A 25,449-nucleotide genomic window follows, 5' to 3' on the forward strand; every position below is an offset into this window, starting at 1 on the left:
TTTATTATTTCTTGTCAGTTTCTTTCCTATTCAGTATTTGAATGGCTTTTATATTATATGAGTTTGTTTGTATCTATCTTTTGTTTAGATCTGCCTTTTCCATTGTAATTTATATTTCTTGAGTTCTTTCAGGTTCTGTTTTTTCATATTGTCTTCTAACTTCTATTGGTTTGATCTTTAAGTTCTTAACTTCATTTTTCTGAAGTTTAATTGGTATGTGGTATAAAGACTCAAGATAGTTGATTATGCCAGATATTGCTGGATAATGTCCTATCTCTTACTGATGATTTTGTCAAGCCTTTGCTTTTATTATTTATAAAATATTATGACTCCAGTTTATTTCTCAGAATATCTGCTATTTCGTTAGCTTTGTTTTTATGTGTTCTATAATGTTTTACTTTCATAATGGAAAATTAGTGTTTCATGTGTTCTATAATATTTTACTATTTCATAATGTAGTCTAATTTCTGACAATAGAAGACCCATAATCTTTTGCTAAAATATTTTGAGTAAATTTGGGGAACACAAGTTATAAATATGGAATATATGATTAATATCTCATTTTATTCTTGTTTTTTATTTTTATCTAGCAACAGTGGATACGACTACCTGGGAATATCCAGAAGTCTGCAGACATTATTTTGGCTCCTTTGGGCAATGGTCAAGTCTCCTTTTCTCCTTAGTGTCCCTCATTGGAGCAATGATAGTTTACTGGGTCCTTATGTCTAATTTTCTTTTTAATACTGGGAAGTTTATCTTTAGTAAGTATCCATATCATGTGCTTGCTTAACAGAATTATGTTTATATATAAAACTCATGTTTTGTTTCTGTCTTAAATTCTGGATCTGGGGTAATAATGTAAAAAGTATTATTTATAATTCTAGAAAATATACTTGATTCAGTTTATTTGATTATTACCTTATGTAGCTATGTGTTCATTTCCAAAAACTAATTTTTAAAGAATATCCCCTCAAATTCTTTATGTAAAATATGTTGTAATAGTTAAATCGTTATTTTTTATTCTGGGATAAAATTAAATTACTTTATTACTTAAGATGTTTATTTTAAACTTCATGTTGGATTCAGTTTACTTTCTTAAGCATTTGGGTTAGTATTTTATTTAGAACTTTTACATCTTTTCATAAGAGAAATTGGTCTATAGTCATTCTCATATCATCCTTGTGAGCCATTGTATGACAAATTATCAAGAACTTTTGGGCTTAGAACAAAGAAATTTATCCTCTCTCAGTCCTTGAGACTAGAAGTCCAAAATTGAAGCTTTAGTAGGACTCTCTTCTTTCTTAAGCCTCTAGGGAAGAATCCTTCCATATCCTAACTTCTGGTGGTTGGTGGAAATCCTTAGCTTTCTTTGGCTTGTAGCTGTATCATTCCAGTTACTGTTTCTCTCCACATGGCCATCTTTCCTCAATGTGTATGTCCAAATTTCCCTGTTATTATTGTGGACACCAGTCACTGAATTGAGGATCTAAGCTAATTCAGTATGACCTTTTCTTAACTTGCTTGTAGCTGCAGAGACCCTATCTCCAAGTTATATCACATTATGAGGTTCCTGTGGATATGGATTTGGGGAAACATTGCTCAAGCCATTGTACTTGTGGCTTCAAGCCTTTATGTAAATCTTTGGCATCAGAAATTACATAAATTTCATAACTTCCAATCTTGTCACTAATAACCTTTGAAGATAACTATTATGTAAATCCTAGAGCGCTAAACTGCTTTTATGTTGAATTGCACATAATGAAAGTGAGTAAATGACATATTTAATTTGCTTTACCACTTTAAAACCTAACCAATCATTTTTACCATTTTATGTTTCAGAACATTAAATACATTTATTTAATGCTTGCTATGGTTATAAAAAGTGAACATCAAACAGAATTAAGTAAATTTCCCCAGGCTTTTGCTAGGAAAAAGATGCATTCTTTACCCATTCTTTGATTTCTACAGAATGTGAATGCTCAGGCATCTGCCTGTGCTTTTTAGTTTGATACTTCCTTTATTATAGCAGTGGTGCTTGTGGGCAATAATTACTGTAGAACTCTTGATCTATAAAGTATGTACTGTACTTTGCGAAAACTTTAAGTGATTTCCTAGCTAAGATTATTGTTTTATTTTCCCCTTTTGTGAGCTTAGAATTTTACTCTATATAAAATATAACTATCTGAATATAAATAACTATATGAATATAAACTATATTAATATAAATATAAGATATAACTATCTGAATATAAATATAACTATATGAATATATTGTAGAATATATGTGGACAAAATTGTATATATTACTTTATTCCAGAGATTTTAACTAAATTCAGCCTGAAGGGGAAAATTATTTTTAAAATCTCACCATTAAAAAAATTTCAATAGTGGGATTATAAAAGCAATACTTATACTACTTCTGTAAGTGGGGAAAACCAAAAAAATGAAGCAGTGATAACTATTAAGTACAGTGATCTTGACTTCATGTATTTGATAATAACACAGTAGATCTTTAAAAAAATTTTATAGATTAAGAGACTATAGTCTGATTGACTTTGTGTCTTTCTCTATTTTTCCTTAACTTTTAGATTTTATTCATCACATTAATGACACAGATGCTATACTAAGTACCAATGATAGCAACCCTGGTAAGTAGTTTGCTACTTAGAGTTTAGCTTGTTTCTTTATCCCTTACTTGTTTCAAAAAAGTTGTGGGTTTTTTTTTAAGATTTATTTATTCATACAGAACTGGGATACAGGCCAGAGATGCGGAGGGTGAGAGGATTCACCAGGGACAGAGTGGGGAGCAGAACAGGCAGATCGAGGAAGTACACTGCTGAGGGGAGCAGTGGGCGGGTCAGGAGAGGTCTGCCAACCACGTGGGTCACCTCTGGGGCAGGCGGGGATGGAATTCATGCGGAAGTGGCTTAAGCTTTGTAGTGCAGTGCTTTGACCCGCTGAGCCACCAGGGAGGGCCTCAAAAAGATTTTAAGATAGAACCTCTGAATCTTTTAGGAAATGACATATAATCGTTAATATTATGCTAACTTAGCTACTATTAAATTTAAAAAAGATTTTAAATCAATGTTTTTAAAAAACTTCACAAAAGGTTGTGATACTTGAACTAACAAAATTTAACCCATGTTCTACAATTCACAGTTTTAGCTTATGTCTATAATATTCTTATTTGCCTATGACTAATTAGTATTTTTAAGAACTGCTGCTTAATGTTTTGGAAGTTTAGAATCATAGTTCTCAGCTTGTTAACTTAGTTTAAACATTTATTATTTTGGTTACTAATATTTAGGATAAAAAGACTTGTACTGTATGGAACAATTAATTTCCTAATAGTGAGTAAAGATTAGTAAATATAGAAAAATAACTCAAAGGTTTGGCTAAAAATAATTTAAATTTCTGAGAAAAGCTTCCTTTAATTAGTTTAGTTATTAAAATAAATTTGTATGGCTGATGTCAATTGGTGAAAATAGTTTATTAATATTTAATAGGATTTCTTTAGTAATATTTTTAAAGTATTCTTTACAAAGAAAAAATTAACAGAAGTTTTTAATTATTAACAAAAATGAAATTAAAAACTGTGAAAATGGGCCCTCCCTGGTAGCGCAGCGGGTTAAAGCACAACACTGAGAATCTAAAGCCGCTTCCGCATGAGTTCGATTCCCGCCTGCCCCGGAGGTGACCACATGGTGTGGCAGACCTCTCCTGACCCGCCCACTGCTCCCCTCAGCAGTGTACTTCGTGGATCTGCCTGTTCTGTTCCCCACTCTGTCTCTGGTGAAGCCTCTCACCGCCCCTGAGCCTCTGGCCTGTACCCCAGTTCTGTATGCACAAATAATAAATAAAAAAATCTTTAAAAAAAAAAAAACTGTGAAAATGAGTTTTGTTCTGGTATTTGCTGCTTACAGATTGGAATTAGGTAAAATAAATTTTTCTCACTATCCAATTCTCTGGATATCATCTGGAATCTTAAGATGGTGATAAACTTCCAGGAGAATTACACTAGAATACTGGAATTCATGATTCTTAGGTTATAAGTAATAATTAGGTTTTGTCAATACTATGACAGCTGTTTCAAGATTGTTTGCTTTTTATTCCAAACCCATATATTTTATTTATTATGAGAAGAAGCCTATTGTTTGGCCTTTGTATGGGTTACTAACACAACAAACAGTTACACTGAGTGCTATTTATATTATTGCATAGATAATACCATTTAGCCCAATATTTTTTCTCTAGCAATGGATATTTGGTGAGATATTTTTGTAAATCCAGTAGAAATTAAGAAAATATCCCTTTGAATTTTGCCCACCCTTAATTATTTATAAGTAAAATATTCTTGATGTGTCCTAAATCTGTGTGTGTGTGTGTGTGTGTGTGTGTGTTTTAATGTAGAGACTTAGTAGTCATCATAAAAATTGAGGTTGGTAGAGCAAATGTCAGCCTCTCAGGGAGTCATTTCTTTGTTCTTTGTGTTCTTCTCTAATCTGATGGTTTCCTGTTACAGTGATTTGCCCCAGTGCTGGGAGTGGTGGCCATCCTGACAACAACTCTATGATTTTCATCGCCAATGACACAGGACTCCAACAGTTTGAAAAGTGGTGGAATAAGTCCAAAACTGTGCCTTTTTACCTCGTAGGGCTCCTCCTCCCACTTCTCAATTTCAAATCACCTTCATTTTTTTCAAAATTTAATATACTAGGTAAGCTGGAGGTATGTGTGGTACATTCTCTGTGTAATGAAGTATGTGCTTCTGTGGAAACATGGTCTGGCTGGGGAGCTAGTTCTCTTCCAGATCTATTCACCAATACTGAATTTGTTCACTCATATGTTACTCCACCTTTTGGTTTTCTTTACAAAGTTTATCACAGATAGGCCCTCCCTGGTGGTACAATGGGTTAGAATGCAGCACTGCAAGCTGGCCGCAGCCGCTTCAGTGCAAGTTCAATCCCCGCCCATGAAGGTGATTCACATGGCACAGCAGACCTCTCCCGTTATGCCTGCTGCTCCCATTAGCAGTGTACTTCATTAATATGCCTGTTCTGCTCCCAGCTCTGTCTCTGGTAAAGCCTCTCACTGCCCCTACACCTCTGACCTGTACCCCAGTTCTGTATGCATACATAAATATTTTAAAATGAATAAATAAAGTTTATTACAGACAAGAATAACCATTTCAAGTTCAACTCCCTTTTGCTTTTCATATAAGAGTATTGGGTTTCCCACTCTATTGTTACTAAATCTCTTCTTCATTTCCCCTAAGGACACAACTAGAGAAAATAGACTAAAATTTCAGGAGTGATCCAAATTGGATATCATAGGAGCTCTCAATTCTGAGGACTGGAAGGAAACATTACAACTTACTAGAGGAGACTATGGGTTCTTTCTTACCCCACAGAATGGAAATTTGACACTCAACCTGGGGTATCATTCCCTAGGTCAAGCTCCTTAGGTTTACCTTACTTTCATTCTCTTCCTCGGTGTATTTTTCTTTCTTAGAACACTATTGTCAACTTAAAAGAACATATTTCTTTCTGTGAGACCTGTTTTTCAAAAATTTCCCAATCACTAAAGGATTGTTTTGATCCTATCTTCTTTTTACAACACTGAGCCTTAAAATGACAAAAGGAACCCCTAGTGAACACCCAGATTTAGTTAACTAGAGACAAGGATGTCATTCATAAAATCTAACAGCCCCAAGGGCCTTCCTCTGGCCTAGGAGTTGAGTCTCAGCCCTATTGCACTACAGCCTGAGTCCAGTCCTTTCAAGGAGCTGACCCACATGTGGTACAGCAGACCTCTTCCTGTCTTGTCTGCTGCTTCTCTCAGCCGTGTATTTCAGTAGATTTGCCTGTTTTGTTCCTCACTCTGTCTCTGGTAAATCCTCCCCCAGTACCTCTGGCCTCAGTATCTCTGGCCTCTACCTCAATACCTCTGGCCTCTACCCCAGTTCTTCTATGCATACATAAATATATGAATCTTTAAAAATATTAATAACCCCATATCCAACATAGGATTTTTACTCTTCCCTGTAGATATAACCTCTTGGTAGGCAGCCAAGAATATAAAATAATTAGGTTATTCATCACATCAAGGAGGTGGCATTGGGTTTTCAGAAGATCAAAGGAAAAGGTAAGGACACAGTTGGCTTTCTGTATTTGCAGATTCCACATAAGTAGATTGAACCAACTACAGATGGAAAATGCACACTGTGTGGTTAGGGCTATAATAGGTGTGTCTGTTCTGAACATACATACTTTTTTGTCATCATTCTGCAATATAGTATGACAACTACATAGCATTTACATTGTACTAGGCATTATAAACAATCTAGCAGTAACTTAAAGTATATGGGAGGATGTGTGTAATTTTATATGCAAATATTGCACTATTTTATATAAGATACTTAAGCATCTATAGACTTTGGTGTCCACATAGAGGAGAAGATTGGTGTGGGGAGGTGGTTTAAGAACAAATCCATCATGGAGACAAAGGGATTCTGGTATTTCTCTATACCTTTCCACTTAGTGACAGGATTCACTGTAAGACTGCCACAGATAAATAGAGGAAATGGAGTGGTGGTTATATTGACTTTGGCCACTTATTTCATGCTTTCTGAGTTTGTTAATCTCTAAATCCACAGTAGAGCTTATATAGCTCATTTGTGGTTTCCTAATATGTTTGCTGGCTTTCTTACATAATAGCCCTTAAAAAGTTAGTTTATAAATTTACAGAAGGATTTATCCAGTCAGGCAAGAAATCACCAAACTTCTAACCAGGTTGATTATTCTCTATCTCCTTAACTATATTCTGTTTTTTTCTTTTGCTTGATGCTTTCCCTTTCTTTTAAAATTACAGCTCTTTAGAGGCATTTGCATCTAATTACCCTAGACATTTTCCTGGATTTCCTAACTCTGTTCCAGAATGACTGGATTTAATTCCTTAAATGTACTACTCCTCTAACTTCTAGAGTACTAAAAAGTCTTTCACTCTTTTTGATTAAGGTAACATTAGTTTACTACACTGTATATGTTCCAAGATTACATTTTCTCACTTCTGCCACCAATTGTCCAGTCACTATACACAACCAACCAATTTGGTCTCTCTCTCTGCTGATTCCTTTCTATTGTCAGAGTCTTCCAGACTTATTTTTTGTTATACTCTAAAAACAAGTAAAGTTATATGGTATTTGTCTTTCTCCTTCAGACTTACTTCCCTTCACTTAATCCTCTTCAGATCAGCCTATATTGTCTCAAATAGCACAATTTCATCCTTTTCTATGGAAGTAATGTTCCATTGTGTATGTATACCAACATCTTTTTTTATCTAACTCATTTCTCATTGGACACTTGGGTTGTTTCCATATCATAGCTATTGTGTATTAGACTACTAAAAATTTCTGAATGTTATATTTTGATCTATATATAATGCCTCTGAGTAGAATTTGGAATTTTTCCATTATTAAGTAGTTCCACCTAGTCAAAAACCCTCTAGATGCTAGACCATATTATTATGGATTATTTTCTTTATGGCCTTTCTCAATCAGGTTTATGATCCACAACTACTGCTTTTCTTTCTTTACTTGCTTATAATCGTACATTAAATATTTCAGCCCTTTCCCCACTTATTGGCCATCTCTATACTTCAAACACAAAAGAATAAATTTCATGTTGTTTTGTTTTCGTTTTCTCTTATAGAACCTTACAATTTTATAGTGGATTTTCAGCATGTGTTCTCTGCTAAACTCAGTTTATAAGTCAGTTAAGCAGTTTTACTTTCAATAATTTATGAGCTACCTTCATCTGGTTCTTCTTAAGCCTATTATGTAGTTGTTTTTTTGTTTGTTTGTTTTTGCCTTTTTGTCTGATAACACGCAGCTTATTTCTGTTCTTTAGAACCTTGGTTTTGGTAGAGATAATGAAGGTAATAATCTCAAATTTTGCTATGACTATGGCAACAGAGATTGATTTTAAAATTGTAAACCATACAAAGATGATAAATAGTTTTTGATTTTTTTTTTTTTCAGGCACAGTGTCTGTTCTCTATTTGATTTTCCTTGTTACCTTGAAGGCTAGTCAGTTGGGATTTCATTTGGAATTTCACTGGTTTGAGCCAACAGAATTTTTTGTACCAGGTGAGTTGTTTTGACCAAATAAAGAGTTAGTAAATTATAATAACCTTTAAAATTAAGTAGTGTTAACTGTTGCTATGCTAAAACAAGTAATGGTATTTTTTATGCTGAATATTTTTATTCATGCTATTGCAGGATATCAGTTGAAATTACTTTGGTTTTCTTGCAGTTAGGGGTAAATAGGGCTCTGTCATTTTTACTTGAAACTGAAACTCAGTGGTGTAACAGTGTAATGGAAAATTCAAAAACTCACTCTAGATTTTTTGAGAAAACATACCCCTGGAGTTTCCTGAGACATACAGCATGATCAATTATTAATATATGTGGATAATACTACTCATTAATATCATCCTCTCCCTTTCTTTTCTTTGCTTTTTTCCATGCAAACATGCTAATTAAATTTTTCCACACTTTTTTTCTCATGTAGTAGCGTTGAAACTTCTTCAGTTTCACACCAATTTTGAGATTTTAAACATGTTAAAAGCACCATGACCCAATGAATGAATAATTCTAAGTGAGACAACAGATTAGAAAATGGAAGTGATTATTACACTAATGTGAAAGCTAAGAAGGAAGTAATATAAAATTCAGGTTTTATTTAGAAACATTACTTTCTTTTCATTTTTTCTACTGTAGATTGGGCAGTCTAGAAATTTGTCTCTACTCTGGTGTTAAGCTCTGACATCTGCAACTATAGTTGTCTTCTGCCTCTTTTGTTTATTTTGTTATAGTAGTCCCTAATTTTTTAAGGTAGATTGAGTTAGTGGTTATTGGATAAAGTCCTTTGTATTGTCATGGTTACCTGTTTCCACATAATTTGACTATTGTAGCTTTGGGTTTTCATTTCTTTTGGAAACACACAAAGACTAAAAAAGTCAGTGTAAATTCCGGGTAAAGGAAGTACTGGATTTTGAAAGGCATCCTTCAACTCAGATTGTATTTAAAATTAGACACTAGTAAAAATGGCTACTTTAAGCTAGTTCTTTCATTCACTAGTAAAAATAGATGAGAATATTATTTCTAAAATTAGATCCACTGTGATTTATATTGAGTCCCACTGATAAAATTTATGCTGATAGGATATTAAAGATAGATATAAGAAAAGGGGAAAGATAAAAGTTGTTTAGAAGATAGAGTAATGTACTTAAATAGATATTAAATCATTTTACCCAATTTCTAAATAATACGAAGGGAGAATCATGACTAAAAGAGGTTTATGTTGATATTCTTCATCCTGAAATGAATTGCTGTATTGTGATTGAAGGATTTCTCAAGAATAAAAAATGTCAGAAATCTTTTTCAATACAAGCTAATTAAAATGAAAGAACTTTAGAGGGTTTGAATCTTCACTATCCTGATGAAGGATGCACATAAAACTGTAGTTCTGACTCAGACTTTATTTATGTACTTTTATATCTAAAAATTTCTTTTTCAGTGCAGTGGATCCCATCACCTTCCTTCCCCTATGTAATTAGAAAGCTAATGGAGGAAAAATCTACTTAAAGATTTCATCCTACCCTTGACTTCCTACTCTGGATTTTTCTTTTATATTCATTCCTCATTTTTCTTAATCTCATATCATCAAATTTTTCCTTAACTATTCCTACCTGTATACAAACCTATCTTCTAGTCTAGAAACAAACATCATTTGATGCTACATTCTCTTCTAGTTATTACTTCCCTTTAAAACAAAATTATTTGAAAGTCTATGCTCACTGTCCCCACTTCTCTTTGCATTTGTCTTAAACTCAGTTCTGTCAGGCTTTTGCTCCAGTCACTCCATGAATGACCAGTGGCTTTATCTTACCAAATCAGATAAACAATTCTCACACCTCTTATCAAACTATCAAAAATATGATCACATTTGATCACTCCTTCCATCTTAAGATACTTTGTTTACTTCTAAATTCCATTCTTTCTTGATTCTTCTATATAACTGCCCCTCTCCTATTTCTGACCTCTAACTGATGAGATCATCCAGGATTCAAGACACAAGCTCTTTTCTCTTTGTCCTCAGGCCCTAAGTAATGTCATCTAACCATTTGATATGGCATGTTGTCCTTATGGTCACTAGTCCTAATTTTAAAAATCTGGCTCAGATCTCCCCCACTGAAATCCATACCATATATCTATCTGTTTCTTACATCTCCACTTTGGATGTCCACTAAGTACTCAAATTTAAATAGACAGAAACCAAACAATAATTTCCTTCTTCATTTACCCACACCCCATCAGCTTACTTAACATACTTTCCTCCCAGGTATCTCCCAGCGAGATAGGTATCTCGCTATCTTAGAAAACAGCAACTCTAATTTTTGTATGTATTTTGGAATGATCACTCCAATAAGCCTAGTTAACATCCATTACCACATGTAATTTAAATTTTTTCCTGTGATGAGAACTTTTAAAATCTATTCTCTTAGCAACTTTCAAATACAATGTTATTAGCTATAGTCACCATGTTGTAGTTTATATCCATGGCTTATTTTATTATAACTGGAAGTTTTTAATTTTTTCCAAGAACCTTTAGGAGCTTGATAAAAAGACATTTTAATATTCTTAACCCCTGGACAAAACAGACATAACTGATTTTTACTACTCAGTTTGGCTTCTAATTCTCATTTTCAAATTGTCAGGTTTAATGTGTCCCTCCCCCCCCTCCCCTTTTTCTCCTAGAGATAAGATTTCAGTTTCCACAGCTGACTGGAGTGCTTACCCTTGCTTTCTTTATTCATAATTGTATTATCACCCTCTTGAAAAACAACAAGAATCAAGAAAACAATGTAAGTAATTATGTGAGAACTTTACTTTTGGATCTTAATTTATTATGTTAAAACCATAGTGCCTTGGTTAGCATATCTTTTCCACTGTAAAAGCTCAATGGAAAACATTTTAGGATGTGTGGACTGAACCACATGGTCTTTGAAATTACTCAGTTCTGCTCTTGTGTACTTACGATGTGGTTGGTAAGAAAGCAGTTATAGATTGTATGTAATCAAATGGGTGATGACAGTGTATCAGTAAAACTTTATTTACAAATGTAGTGGACCAGATGTTATGCATATACCATAGGTTGCCAACATCTACCATAAAACTGTCACTAAAAACACAGAGTATAGCTAATAGCCAATAGTGGCATTAAGTGTCTTTAAAAATATGCAAGAGAGCTAAAAGAAGACAGGAAAAAAGAAACACAGAATAGATGGGAAAAGTAGCCAGCAAGATAATAAGCTTAAGCTCAGTCATACTGGAAATTGCAAAATATAAATAATCTAATACTACAACTGAAAGGATAAACATTGTCAGATTTCTTTGTAAGCATAATTTACCAAAAGGAGAAAAAAGTTTAGAGTTGAAGATCATCCAGCTTTTATCGTCACAATATATCTCTGTATCTATCCTGAATGTGTGGACTTACCTCTTGTTATTTCCTCATCATGTTTGAATCAGAACCTATCCAGTGCTTTTTCTGTTTTATTTTGCCTGCCTTTAGTTTTGTGCCCTACTTAGTTCTTTGAAAATGATTTGAGATGCCTTATAGCTTCATTTATTTCCTTTTTGCTTCTGCATATAAATCTATGTAGTTAATACTGAACTATATATCAGCAGTTTTTATGTGAATGTTTGGAGTAGGTTGGTGTGGTCAGTTTCTATCATGTGAATGCCTCACTGTGTTTTCACTGTGAATGGTACATGGAATAAGTTATAAACTTTACTTGAGAAACAGACTGAGCTTCCATACTTGTGCCCCATTTGTAAACCCAGTCCTTATTCTGAGTTAGCATTCTTCCTGTCATTAGCTACCTCCTGGCAACCCTACCAGCTCTTGCTTATTCACAAGGCAGAGAGGGTTATAGGAATCTTGACACATTACCAGGGCCTCTTTTAAAATATGTTTTTTACTTTGAGCCTCATTTTTTAATAGCTTATTTCTGCCCTTTTCCATTAGATTTTTAAAAATATTAAAATATTTCACATTTTAATTACTATATAGTTGTATATAATTAAATGGACTTTTAAGAGGCTATAATCTCTAGTTCTAATACAGTGATGGCTTGGGTTCAATTCAGAGAACAGTGAAATCCACATGTGTTCCTACTATTCATAGGTGGTTTGTTTCCCAGCATCATGCTTATTTAACCTCAGCTGCTTTTTATATTAAAACATCATTTCTGTTCATTAGAGTATTTTCATATGAAATCAGATATGTAACTCTTGACCTAGTTCTACTAAGTACACATTTCGACTGCTGTGAAATAGGACTTACCTGATTTTAGTATTTCTCTTAAATCATCTGTATTTATGCTTTCTTGTATCCTTTCTCACTTATAAATTCTGTTTCATCAATTTTGCTTTTGTTTATTAATTGTTACACAAAATGCATTAGAGACTGGTCAGCTCTCCATTATAGTAGCTAAGGCATGCAGTTTGGAGTCTGAAGGACTTTGGCTTGAATATTGACTTCACCAGCTACTTACTTGGTAGCCATAAGTGAGCTTTATAACTTTGCTGTAACATTTATAAGATGAAGAAAATGATTATGCTAACCTAAGATAATACATGTTATGTGCTTATTAGCACAGTACCTAACACTTAGAAGAAATTACTAATTACAGGCAATGTGGTTATTATTTTTTAATCTATATTTACTGAGTCCCTACTGTTTGTAAGCTGTTATCTGGTAATTGGGGACAGAAAGATAGAAAAGACATATTCCCTGTCATTAGGATTCTCATAGTTTAATGTTATGGTCCAATTCGGATATAGAAAAATGAAAATACACTTTCCGTTAACACTAGCCAGGTTGCACACACCAGGCTTCTCAGCCACCTCCGAGATGTACTATGTTGCCCCTACTTGCCAAACACCCTCAGGGTTAGTACCTTACCCAGCACCAAGGACATCAAGGAGATCCTGAACAGCCTGGGCATTGAGGTAGACAATGACCGGGCTCAATAATATCAGCAGTGAGCTGAATGAAAAAAACATTGAAGAAGTCATCACCCAGAGTATCTGCAAGCTGGCCAGCCTACCAGCCAGTGGAACTGTAGCCGGCTCTGCTGCCCCAGGATCCGAGATGCTTGCTCCTGGTTCCTCCCCAATTGTTGTGGAGGAGAAAGACCAGAAGGGGAGGAGTCAGAGAAGTCAGAAGAGGACATGGGACATGACTTTTTCATTTGCTGCACATAGAGGTTCTTTTACTGTCCTTCCTCCCAAATGAGACCAGAAGTCAAGCACAGGAGTGTTACAGACAATGTCCAGTGAAGATCTACATTCTGTTCTCCTCCCCTCTCCCCTTATCACATGAAAGCTCTTTTCCTACTCAAAACAAAACAATTAACTACCAACACCATGCAAGAACAATTAACCTTGGCAACTAATTAACAGTACTGCTTTTGAGATATGTATACAGTGAGTAAGAAGAGGGAAGCATCAAAAGAACACTATCTCATTGGAAAGCCTTTGTATCTTAGCTGTTGCATCTTCATTAGATCTTCCCCAGAGTTTGACAAGGTCCACATCTTAGCAGGAAGCCTATAATGTGGTCATCAGATGGTCTGTAGGCCAAAGGCTATCCATGAAATGTTAGCTCTCCCTCTCTGACACAGCTGTTTGGCTTCCAAGATTTTACATTTTGTAGAGCTACCTCTGTTCTTGAGTAACGTTGAATAAGTTGAGGGTAGAATGACTTTTGAACATCATGAGAAGAGTGCTACCCTTTGATATGAAAATGTGAGTTGCCTGGTTCATTTCTGGTTATCCTACACAAGACCTGAAGTAGGATGGGTAACAGAAGTCTAGCTAGAACTGGGTCCTAGAGCAAAGATTTTGTGAACCCTTCCTTTCCTTTCCCTCCTTTCGCCCTCCCATGCTCAGTCTCTTCTTGCTTAATCCTAAACAATTGGAAGCTCTTTGAGAGGAATGGAACCACTCTGCATAATCCAGGTTCCCCTAACTCCATAGTTATCACCACCATCTAATTTAGGATATGGGCTCCCTGATTTATTTTCAAGCTGCTTGTCAGCTTAGATCTGACTTTAGGTCATAGCTTGTTACTTGTTTTTAAAGTGAATTTATCAACATACAAGTTATAATTTTTCCTGAATGTTTTAGCCCATTTAATGAATTATGAAATGTTACCTAATACCAAATGTCTAGTTTTCTTATTGTTATCAAACTAAACTAAAATTGTATGTAATGCTTTTCTTAACTGTTTTCTTAGCTTTCAAAGTAATTTATGTATAAAATGAAAATTTTTATGGCTTCTTGCCATAATTTAGTTGTGCTGAATTATTTGACCGTAACCTTAGTGGTGATGGGAACCAGATTTGTGGGCTTTGGGATCTGTACTGTTTGGATCTAACAGCTGGCTGCATTAAATATCTTGGAGCATTTTACTTTGCATGAAATGGGAGGTTGGGAGGATGGAAGAAAGCAGTTCACTTTATTTAATGTCCTGTATTTGTTTACTGATTCCAATAATAACATTATGCAGCTGTTTGGAAAAGCTGCCTTTTGATTTCCTTTAGTTTACTGTTCAGGTTTATTAAGCTTATTTTAATACTCTTTGCTCTTTAACTAGGTTTTCTTCTTTATTAAATATATTTTAACATGTACCAGTTTAGGCATGCTTTGATGATTTAACAAGTTAACTTACTACAAGATTATTTTTTTATTCTGTAGATCATACTGAAGGTAGCCTATTCTTGCTTTCTTGTAGGTGTTAGTTTTATTATTTTGAATAAATATTTTATAATTTTGTAAATTAAGTATCTTGAATTAAGTCAGAATATCAATCATGTTTGAGTGCTATTTATGTCAACTTTCTAATTCTGTTACCAGATAGCTTAGTTTACATAGTTCTGATGGGTAAAAGAATATTGTCAGATTGTCAAACTAATTATAAAGTATATTGATTTAATTCTAACTACTTTCTGTGAACAGATAGTTACCAGGGAAGTAAGTATACACACACAAAACACAAGTCTTGTATTTATTAGTCAATTTTCATATTTGCCTGTGCAGGCAAATTTGTTTACTGCAAATTCACTTAGTATTGTGGGAATTTTATTTACAGGTCAGAGACTTGTCTATTGCTTATATGCTGGTGACATTAACTTATCTCTATATTGGAGTACTGGTTTTTGCTTCATTTCCTTCACCACCATTATCCAAAGACTGCATAGAACAGGTAAGGTACTAAGTTCTCTCTTTCTGTGATTGTGACATCAGTAGCAAGATATAAAATTAGACAGGCTTGGATTTGAGACCCATTTACTCTACATGTGGAAATTAAGGTCCTTTCCCCACCCTTTCTGAACTTCAGTTTTCTCTTCCATTAGACGGTTATTGTTGCATCAGGCAACACCACCATAAAGAAACGGGAGTCGTGGAACAGGCTCCATAATGCAGGATGCAGCTCAAGAGCAAGATGCTGGCCTTTTTATTGATAAACCAGTCATATGGCATTAGTCATATGAGGAAGTAGAAAAAGAGAAGGAGAAGTAGAAGAAGCAGGGGAAGGGTGGAATTATATTTCTCATCTGCTGATAGCTTGGTATGTAGATCAAGCCCGATTCCCCAGTCAGGTTTTAATCTTATCAATAACACATCCCACTGATGAGCTTCTGGGATCCTTCCTTATATATCAATCAGCGGCCCCTCAGGCATGCCCATCATACCTCATGATGTATAAGTCAGGAGTAAGTTTATGCATCTGTCATCAGCCCCCTGGCATTCCTAGTCAGACCTCTTGATGCACATCCTTCCCAGAGTGATCTAGCTTAGTTGATTGGAAAGTCACCTTGTAAGGTTGGGCTCCTATGGCAGAACAATTCTCACCTTGCTTTAGGAATACAGAACTGTAGGTAATAAAATGGAGGCTGGATAGGCTGCTTTGGATTAGCCGACCCACACAGTGTGATATATATGCCATAGATTTTTAGTGATATATATGCCATAGATTTTTAGATGGACCCTTGCTGGCACCTGTGGTGCTCAAAGACACAATTCTTATTATGTTCATGGTATTTATCTTTGTGTCTAGAACTATTAGTAGAAGTAGTCATGAGTTTATAAAACCTCCACTGAGAAAATATTCAATTCCCATGTTTTCCTAAGTCTAATTCTGGAAATGTCCTGGATAAACTGGTTTATTTGTTCATCCCCACTGATAGATCTAACCCTCATCTTGATACTCTAAGGCAGCATGAAAAAAAGAAAAGATTGGCTGATTGAGGGAGAATATAAAAATTCTTTTACTACAAGGATGCCATAAGTAATATTTTCCTTGGGTTGACCCCTCACAAATTTAGGAATAGTGAGGTCTCTAGTTTAATGTGACTGAAGAATCTCATACAAAATAGCCATCTTGGGTGACTCTCTATAATCAAAGGAAATTCCTCTAGATCAAGTATATTTGAATATATGGTGTGATTTATTACAGATGAATTATAATATGTGCTTCAGCATTTTAGTGTTACTAATTTTCTCATTTTTATAAGAGAAATAGGTTTGAGTTATTGCTGTTACGATCATTTGAAATATTTTTGGTTTCCTTGATTCCAGAAGTTCTTTGGCAGCCAAATGTTTTCTGAAAATTCCCCTGATGTGAGCAATCCCATATAAAACCCATTTCCTTGGGAATAGGAATATCTGTGGTGTTTGTGTTTGAAATGCAAAAAAAAAATTCAGAGATTAAATTTTTTTTAAGATGCCAAATTAAAATGGAGAAAGCAGTCAAGTGAGGAGATGGAAATGAATCCTTTTCTAGGAAGTGACAGACTGTAAATAATAATGATACTGTGTTTACTTTGAAAGGTTATAATGCTACAGCGGAAGAAAAGCAAGGAAGCTAGTGAGAATCAAGCAACATTTAATTAAATTAGCCATTTATAGTAAAACAGACATATCATTGAACCTTACATAGCAATGCTTCACAGACTATCTGGTGGAGGACAAGGCTTTCTGTGTTTTGTTGAATCACCTGCAGATTGATACTTTTGCAAAATAGAATAAAACCATGGCAATGTCAGATCTCTATAAAAATCTCTTAAAACATTTTCAATTGCTGTGCGTACCTCATTTAAGAAGAGTTAACAGTTTGTGGAAGGATACCAGCCCCAATCCACAATTTGAATAGCACATATGTTCAAAATAAGTAAAAAACATTCCATTTTATAAATTCACATATACTGAATCTGATTTTTAACATTACTTCATTATTTTTCTTGGATTAGAATTTTTTAGACAACTTCCCTAGCAGTGACATCCTGTCCTTCATTGCAAGGATATTCCTGCTGTTCCAGATGATGACTGTATACCCACTCTTAGGCTACTTGGCTCGTGTCCAGCTATTGGGTCATATCTTCGGTGACATTTATCCTAGGTAAGGGTTCTACTCTTGACCAGCAAGATGTGCAACGCAACAAATGACTGTGCAAACAGGTCAGTTTAAAATGTGACTGATCCTTTTGCTAAAAATTTGCCTAATGCAATTGGTTACTAAGGATAGGATGTTGGCCTTCTTTTCCCCAAAGATCATTAAAAATAGAAGCCACTCCCTTGTCCGGAATGATTTAAAGTTAATTCCTTCCAGTAGAGTTATATTAAATCATATCAGTTATATTTATCTTACGATTTGGTTGCTCTTAATCTACTGTTGCCAAGAAGTTAATAATATGTAGTACTTGTGTAGCAGTATATGCCTAATGAGAAGCAAATCTTTTATTTTTATTATTGGTTTTACTTGTATGTTTACTTGTATATTTATAAACATTTATGCATATTTACACTGTTTTGAATTAAACAATTCAAACAAATGTACAGGAGAGATATCAGAGGTCATAAATTCTTTTTGAAAATCTGTTCAAAGCTAGGCAAACTCATCTAAGAGGTATTTCCATTTACTACTTCAGATTTTCCTTGAAACCTCCTTTCGACTCCTTATCTTACATCAAGTGCTATTATAGGTTCATATAAACAAGAAATACCTAAACCTTGCCTTATTCTCTGTTGAGAATAAATTATTTTAAATGAAGACAATTTTTAGATAAAATTTGAAAGAAATTGTGTTTTTATTAACCAAGTAAATGGTCTTAATCAGTTCTTCTTTAAAGTGATCTGATAGAGTATTGTCCCCTTCATTAAATAAATAGCTATAAGCATGTTTTAGAAATAAAAATCTTTCAAAAGCTTAAGTGAAAAGTAACCAGGTCTTTAATGTTGACAGTAGTAACAGCTACACTTTCAGCATTGCTCATCTAGGAGATTGTATTTTAGGAAATTGAAGATTCCTGTTGTGTTTATACCCTGTGCTATATTTATGTTCACCAAAATAAAATAAAGACAGTGAAGTCATAGATAAAAAAAAAAAATCTAGGTAAATGCTTTATTTCTGTTTTCTATCATTATTTTGTATAATGTTGACTATCAGAATGTTTTCTTCTTGAAAAAAGTTTGCAATTTCCCTTTTGTATTCATATGATGTTTCTTCCCCTACTACCAAGAACATAATGTACCCTACATTTATAAGTACTGGATAGCCTGTGTACTTTTGAATATACTTGAGGTCTCTTGACACCCTTTATACTCCTAAAGTTTATGTATGGTCTCCCCCATCCCTCTGGAACTTCAGTTTTTATGGATGATATCTATCAGTATTTGGCAAAGGAAAAATTAAAACAAAATTTTTAAGTACTTGTTAATATCTTTAAAAAGCAATAAGACATAAATAGCACTTATGAAAAATAACTATTCACTCCAAACATTTGTTTTTCTTTTTCTTTACTGATTTACTAGTATTAATAGATGATTGATTTATCCTATCTTCTATATATTCTGTATGTTGGAATATGTTGATTTTGTTTAAATATATGAAGAAAGTCTACCTTCACACAGACACAGAATTGGAAAAAAAAATAAGTGATTTTAATAGGCTTTTCCCATAATTGTGGCTATTCTTCTTTGGTATGATGTCAAAAACTAAAAATTGGTTAAATGTGAAATTTGGTTACATTAAAACCCACTGGTCTGCCTTATAGGTTGGATCTTTCACCCATGTATGATTTTGCAGCAGTGTTTAGTCATTTAGAAAATGGGTTCTGCAGATCTTCCTAATATTGAACTGGTTTCATTATGAAAGTCTTTAAATATTCAAAAACCATAAACCTCAGGGTAGGAAATACAAACTTTACAAAATTCTAATTTTTACTTGAAAGTTCAAATTTTATCATTGGCAACATATATAAATTCATATCTCATTAGTTTTCAAGAAAATGACTCAAATAATGTAGCTGGAATGACGGCAGTTTGCCTGCCTTTCAAGTAAAAATGGCATTCCTTTGAGAAAAGAATGGCTAGGTTGCCCTTCTGCTCAGTTGCTCAAGTACTTGTCTTCAAGCCAACATTTTGCTTCAGTATGCAGCTCCTCTGCTTTAATCTATACTCAGTTTGATCACACAGAATATTAAAAAGATGTATGCTCAATGCACTGGATTTAATAACTAATTTTATTCCTATATCAAGGACAGTTTTTAATGGTTTGATATGTTTTCTTTTTTAGTCTTTGGCAGTAAAAACTTTGTAATGCCACACAAATAAGTGCCAGACTGTATCTATGCTAAGAGACCAAAAGTCTTAATGGTGAACTTTTGTAACACAGTAATGTCTTACATAAATACGAAAATAATTTTTACCTCAGAGACTTCCTGAAGGGTTATTAAAAACTCCCTAGGGCTTAAGACCCAACACTTTCAAAAACACACTAAATTGTTTCCTTTTACAATATAGAAATAAGAAAGGCCCAGCCAGTGACTCAAAGCTGAAAGGATTTTAAAGTTGAAGTTTCTGGATAAGTAGTTTGGAAGCCTGAGTATGTTTGTAGTTCAGCAGGCCCAATAATAAATAACCACTTAGTTATATAAGTAATTGCTCTTGTTTTTTCTTTTCTCTATAATCTTTATCTGGAATCAATTACACTGTTACAATTTTGGGCTCAAAAGGTTGTTTTGAGGTATGAATATAGCTTTTGAAAATCATTTTGGAGAAAATGGAGCCATTTCTCCAGTATCAAATTTCATCCACATTATTTTGTTTTGTGGCCAAAATTGATTCCCAAATTTTGAATTGTTACCATCTAATTCAATATTTAGAAGATTCTTTATTCATGTTCAATATTTAATAGCTTTAAGAGTCTGAACCCATTAGCCTTTCCCTAAATAAAATTTTATTTTTCTAGTTATAAAAGTGAAACAAGCACTTTACAAAAATGTATCATTGTAAATTATAGATTTGCTAAATACAGAAAAGAAGAAAAATATTCAAAATCCCAAATCATTAACATACTCTTTACTGTTTATTGAGTATATTCCCTTCTAATGTCTTTAATAGCTTTTAATATATTCCATTAATCAAATTGGTATAGCTAGCATGTTTTTGGTTTTCTATAAATATCTTTATATTGATAGCTTTTTTCATGGTTTTGTTTTCTTGATTATTTCAAATGGAATTATGAATCCAAATTCACACATACTGACATTTTGTTCCTAAAAAATTAACCTATTTATGTATTGCACCAAATCGCCAATATCACTATCTCATTACCTGTATGGAGTAGTTTTCTTTATTTTTGTCAAGTCTAAGACATTCTCATTTTAAAGATGTTAATAATTTTGTATTCACATTAATGGTTGTAATTTGCCTGTTTTCATATTTTTTCATTCTTTTAAACTCTCTCAACTCCCATGTAGCATTTTCCACGTGCTGATTCTTAATCTATGTATTGTGGGAGCTGGTGTGATCATGGCCTGTTTCTACCCTAACATAGGAGGAATTATAAGGTACTGCCTATGAGGGAACTTTTCCCCTACTTATGTTGGTCTTTATTCTTATGCTTTTCCTGTTGTTTGTTAATTGTTTGAAATTCCTATGAGTATTTAAAAATGGTAACATTGAATTGTCATCCCCTCATATTTTGTTAGGGTGCTCATTATTTTCCGTTTCTGCTTATTCCTGATTGCAGAAGTCCCATTATCCTTAGGCTCCTTTCCTTTCCTCTTTCATTGTTCATCATATTTCACTGTTTCTTTCTCTTGATCCATAAGTTTTTTTTAAAAAAGCAAAATTAATCTTTTGCTATGGAGCAAAAGATAGAGCACATTAGTGATTAGCAAAAGGGAGAGGCTAATAGAAAAGATGGGTAAATTCGGAAAAGGGTAATGTTTTGGTAAAGGATGGAATAGGTCATTTAGCAATGAGCCTAAATATACACATGTTGATTGTCAATGATGCATACCTGAAACTTATAGAATGTTATGATTCAGTGTTACTTCAATAAAAATAAAACAAATACTCTTTCAGTTGTTTTGAGTATTTATGACTCATACCTGGGAGATACCTTAAATGTCAAAGCTATGTTAATTTTCTTAATCCATTTCTACTCAAGAACATATTTCAATGTCAACTATATTTAGGAAATAAGTTTAATTTATAATTTAAATACCAGATAACTCTTGTCTTGATATTGTTTCCCTAAAATGTTACAATAAGTTTAGTAAGTTGGAAATAAAATTGTGATCTCAGGTTCTCATGTAAGACTATGGTTTAGAATGATCTGATTTCATTAACCTACAACATTTTTGAAGACCCTTAATCAAGAAAGTAATGAGACAAGCTGAAGATTATTTATCTGAAGCTTATTACTATAACAAATTCCTGTTGAATATAGTAAAAGGGAAAAATGGGTACATTTTCCTGTTAATCTCAAGTTTAGGTATCTCTGGTATAGTTGTGCTGAGGCACTTTTATCGGTTCTCTTTCTTAAGCAGATGCTAGCAGTCCAAAAACTCAAAGTGTGTAATTAGTTTATAAAAGAGTAAAAATAGGAAACCCATTTCCAGATGTTTCTGAGGAAATACTCCCCATTGCTGAGATAAGAGGAACTATGGTGATTTGAGAGATGAATAAAAAACTCTTTGTCAAGCTGAAGCTACAGAGTTGAACAGGAAATAATGTTTTATATTAATTTAGGAAGTAAAATAAGTTTTAAGTTTAAATGCTTTATGTCAACATTGAATGAATCAAAAGTAATTTTCTTGCAATATCAGACCAAGAAGTGTTTAAGTTGTATCTTAATTGTAGATTAGAGAAAAGAAAATGCAAGATGAATATTAACCCAAAAAGCTTTTATTTTGCAGATATTCGGGAGCAGCATGTGGCCTGGCCTTTGTATTCATATATCCATCTCTCATCTATATAATTTCTCTCCACCGAGAAGAGCGTCTGACATGGCCTAAATTAATCTTTCATGTTTTCATCATCATTTTGGGCCTCGCTAACCTGATTGTTCAGTTTTTCATGTGATAATCTCACTATCTTTTAAAAATCTTTCAAGATGTTTTCAACTTTGACAAAGTTCCCCATAAATGCACTTGTAAATGCTGTTGTTTCTGTAATTCCAAATGTTTTCTTAAGATAATTTTAAAGGAGGGAAATAATGGTCTATTAATAGGAAATTTCTCGAGTAGAAAGGGGCAATAAGAATGATCTTTGTCTCTGCCTTTTCATGCTCACCCAGTTCTTCACCTTTATTGTCTTTTCTAAGAAGAAATGTATGAACTTAGGAAAACTCATGCCAAGTTTTGCTTTGAGAGTTATATGGTGAGTAGGTTTATTTTGGCTACAGTAAAGATTCTCAGGGTGTCACAGCAATAGTTGCCAGATACTCTTTCTGTTTTTTATTTAAGTGTATTAATTTTATTACTTGCTAGGTCATTTCTGTTGTTTGCCCAAACCTTTACTGTTTGGGACAATAAACCAGATACCTCATTTTTTAAAAGAAGTCTTCATGACTTCAACATTAAGAGTGAGTCATTAACTATGTCCTTAATCTCTATTTTAAAATGAACAGTGTCAGTGCAGGCCCCACAGACATGAAAATCACACAAAATAAATGAACTTGCAGAGTTTGTTGCTGTTTGACTCCTCTTTTGTTTCTAATCCAATAAAGTGACTTGGGTTGAAATTACAATTCCCCAGCCAAATTTTGCAGAACAACAAGAGTGATTCTCCCCACAGAGCTAAAAGAGCTCCTTTGCCTTGTATATCCCTGAGCAACTTCCTAAGATGTCATGACTGGTCTACCTAGGGAGAATTTAGGAAGCGTGGTAGAGAGAGAGGGAAACATGAGGCCCTCCAGGGCAGAAAAGAGATAGAGGAGGGGCCAAGAAGAGTGAAGCCTCCTAAGCATATTTTCTGGGGGTGAAAAGTTGTCTCTTAACCATAGGAGAAGATTGTGTTTGATGCATAACCTCCAGAGGGAGAACTCCCATTCTCCCCTTTTTTCTGTATCTGGCTGGCTGGAGGGTTAAATCCATCGCCTTGGATCTTAGAAAAGGATTAGGGAATCTGAATTCTTGAAATACACATTCTCTTTTTTCCTTCAAACTAAAAATCTGAAGTAGCTGCCAAATCCATGTCTTCCATGTATTATAGCCTCTGTGTTGAGCTGAAAAGTTGTACTTCTCAATTTTAAGCTAATGTGAAAAAGTTTATTATGTTAATACACATCCCACATCCCAGGATGGAGTGTACATTTGCCAAATTTCCTTCCTTTGAGGTTGTAACCTAGTACAGAGGTCCAAATTCTAAAACAGCCATAATTTCCGTCAGCAAAGTTCCAAAACCATAGACTGATACCTACAATGATGAACTGTCTGATTGTAAAAATTCTAAAACATACATAAAAGTAGAGTAAATACAATAAAGTCCACATAAACCTACCCTCTAGATTAAGTAACTGTAAAATTATAGATTTAGTCATTATAAAACTACTGCCTTTGCTTTACCTGTCCTTTTTTTTTTCCTTTCCTGATATATTTTAAGGCCAGTTTCAGACATGTCATTTCATCTCTCCAAACCTCTGAATAGGCACTAGTAGCCTTTTGAATTTTATTATTGAAGACAGTCTCAAAAGTGTTTAGCAGAAGCTTCTGGTCAAAATTAGGATAATTAGAAAAGTCTCCATTTGGTTTGGTCTGTCTGTTAGCCTCTTTTAAAAACAGAAGTGTAATATATGGAGAAAGTGTCTCTGAGCTTGGGAACCCGGAATCTTTGTGACTTTAGAATCTTGTTGCTGGAAACAGAAATCAAAGGCTAGAGAGCAAGCACCTTGGGTGACCTTTTAGGTTAATTCCCTACTTATCCCTAGTTGTGTCCTTTGTATTTAAGAACTTAAGAGTTCCCATTGCCTTTTCCAGTAATATGTGTGAGTGTTTTGACACATGGGAAAAAAATATGATTTGATAAGTTTTTGTCCATTAAATGATTGAACCAATATCCAAATGCATGCTTTATTTACTAAACTGTAAAGTAATATGCGTATTTGCTTTTTCTTTAAAATAATTGATAATTTAGAACATCAAATCCTGTGTTAGACTTATGCTTAATGAATTTGCTTCCTTCCAGAAAACCAATTCTGAACTGAAATAACTAGTCTGTTATTTCATTTGGCTAGAAAATTCATGTGTGAACAAATAATGCCCTAGTTCACACATAATAATGAGATATGGACTTATTTAGGTCATGTTGCAATTTATGTTAGACTTTCTCTACTATCATCTCTTTGAATTTTCTAATTAATTTTTTTTTCCTTTTTTGCTCTGGTGTGGCTAGTTTATCTGAATTTAACTTATTTAACACAAATATAGGATGTTATAAAAATTAAAAATTGGGCCCTCCCTCGTGGTGCAGCGGGTTAAAGTGCAGCACTAAGAAGCCAAAGCCACTTCAGCATGAGTTCCATCCCCCACCCCAGAGGTGACCCACATGGTACAGCAGACCATCCCTGACCCGCCCACTGCTCCCCTCAGCAGTGCACTTCATTAGTTGGCCTGTTCTGCTCCCCACTCTGTCTCTGGTGAATCCTTTCACCGCCCCTGCGCCTTTGGCCTGTACTCCAGTTCTGTATTCAAATAAATCTTTAAAAAAAATTAAAAATGACTTGTGTAGGGTGGTTTTCCTTAGAAAGCCTCTGGATCAATATGTGGCATGCTAATATTAATTCAGAAAGGACAAGGAAATGTCCTTTGATGTTTGATACCTATGGATGTTCATCCAAGATCAGTTTCATTATCACACCCAAAAAATATATATTGGAGGAAAGAACAAAAAAATGAACTTTATTAAAGAGAAGTGATTTATACCAGGTATGTTTTACAAGTACAATACAGCTACTAAATGTGGAGGTAAAGAGGGGCTTTTTTGTTTGCTTGTTTCTACGTGGAGTAATTTTGTTCTGTATGTTATGT

The 25,449-nt window shown here is 34.0% G+C and overlaps 1 protein-coding gene and 1 pseudogene across 1 annotated transcript in view; both read left to right on the forward strand.

Annotated features, from left to right (window-relative positions):
• Positions 1-24,924, forward strand: part of SLC38A9 (solute carrier family 38, member 9) — a 47,108-nt gene extending 22,184 nt beyond the window's left edge. Inside the window, exons 7-15 of the mRNA XM_004678314.2 lie at positions 591-761; positions 2,589-2,648; positions 4,523-4,717; positions 8,039-8,146; positions 10,820-10,926; positions 15,222-15,335; positions 17,383-17,531; positions 20,893-20,982; positions 22,339-24,924. Coding sequence (XP_004678371.1) covers positions 591-761; positions 2,589-2,648; positions 4,523-4,717; positions 8,039-8,146; positions 10,820-10,926; positions 15,222-15,335; positions 17,383-17,531; positions 20,893-20,982; positions 22,339-22,504 — 1,160 coding nt within the window. The 3' untranslated portion in view covers positions 22,505-24,924. The remainder of the gene's footprint in view (positions 1-590; positions 762-2,588; positions 2,649-4,522; positions 4,718-8,038; positions 8,147-10,819; positions 10,927-15,221; positions 15,336-17,382; positions 17,532-20,892; positions 20,983-22,338) is intronic.
• On the forward strand, positions 11,101-13,333 carry LOC105853338 (annotated as a pseudogene).
• Positions 24,925-25,449: the final 525 nt, after the last annotated feature.

Source organism: Condylura cristata, unplaced genomic scaffold, assembly GCF_000260355.1.
Source record: "Condylura cristata isolate star-nosed mole 26May11 unplaced genomic scaffold, ConCri1.0 scaffold00007, whole genome shotgun sequence".
Lineage (NCBI taxonomy): Eukaryota > Metazoa > Chordata > Mammalia > Eulipotyphla > Talpidae > Condylura > Condylura cristata.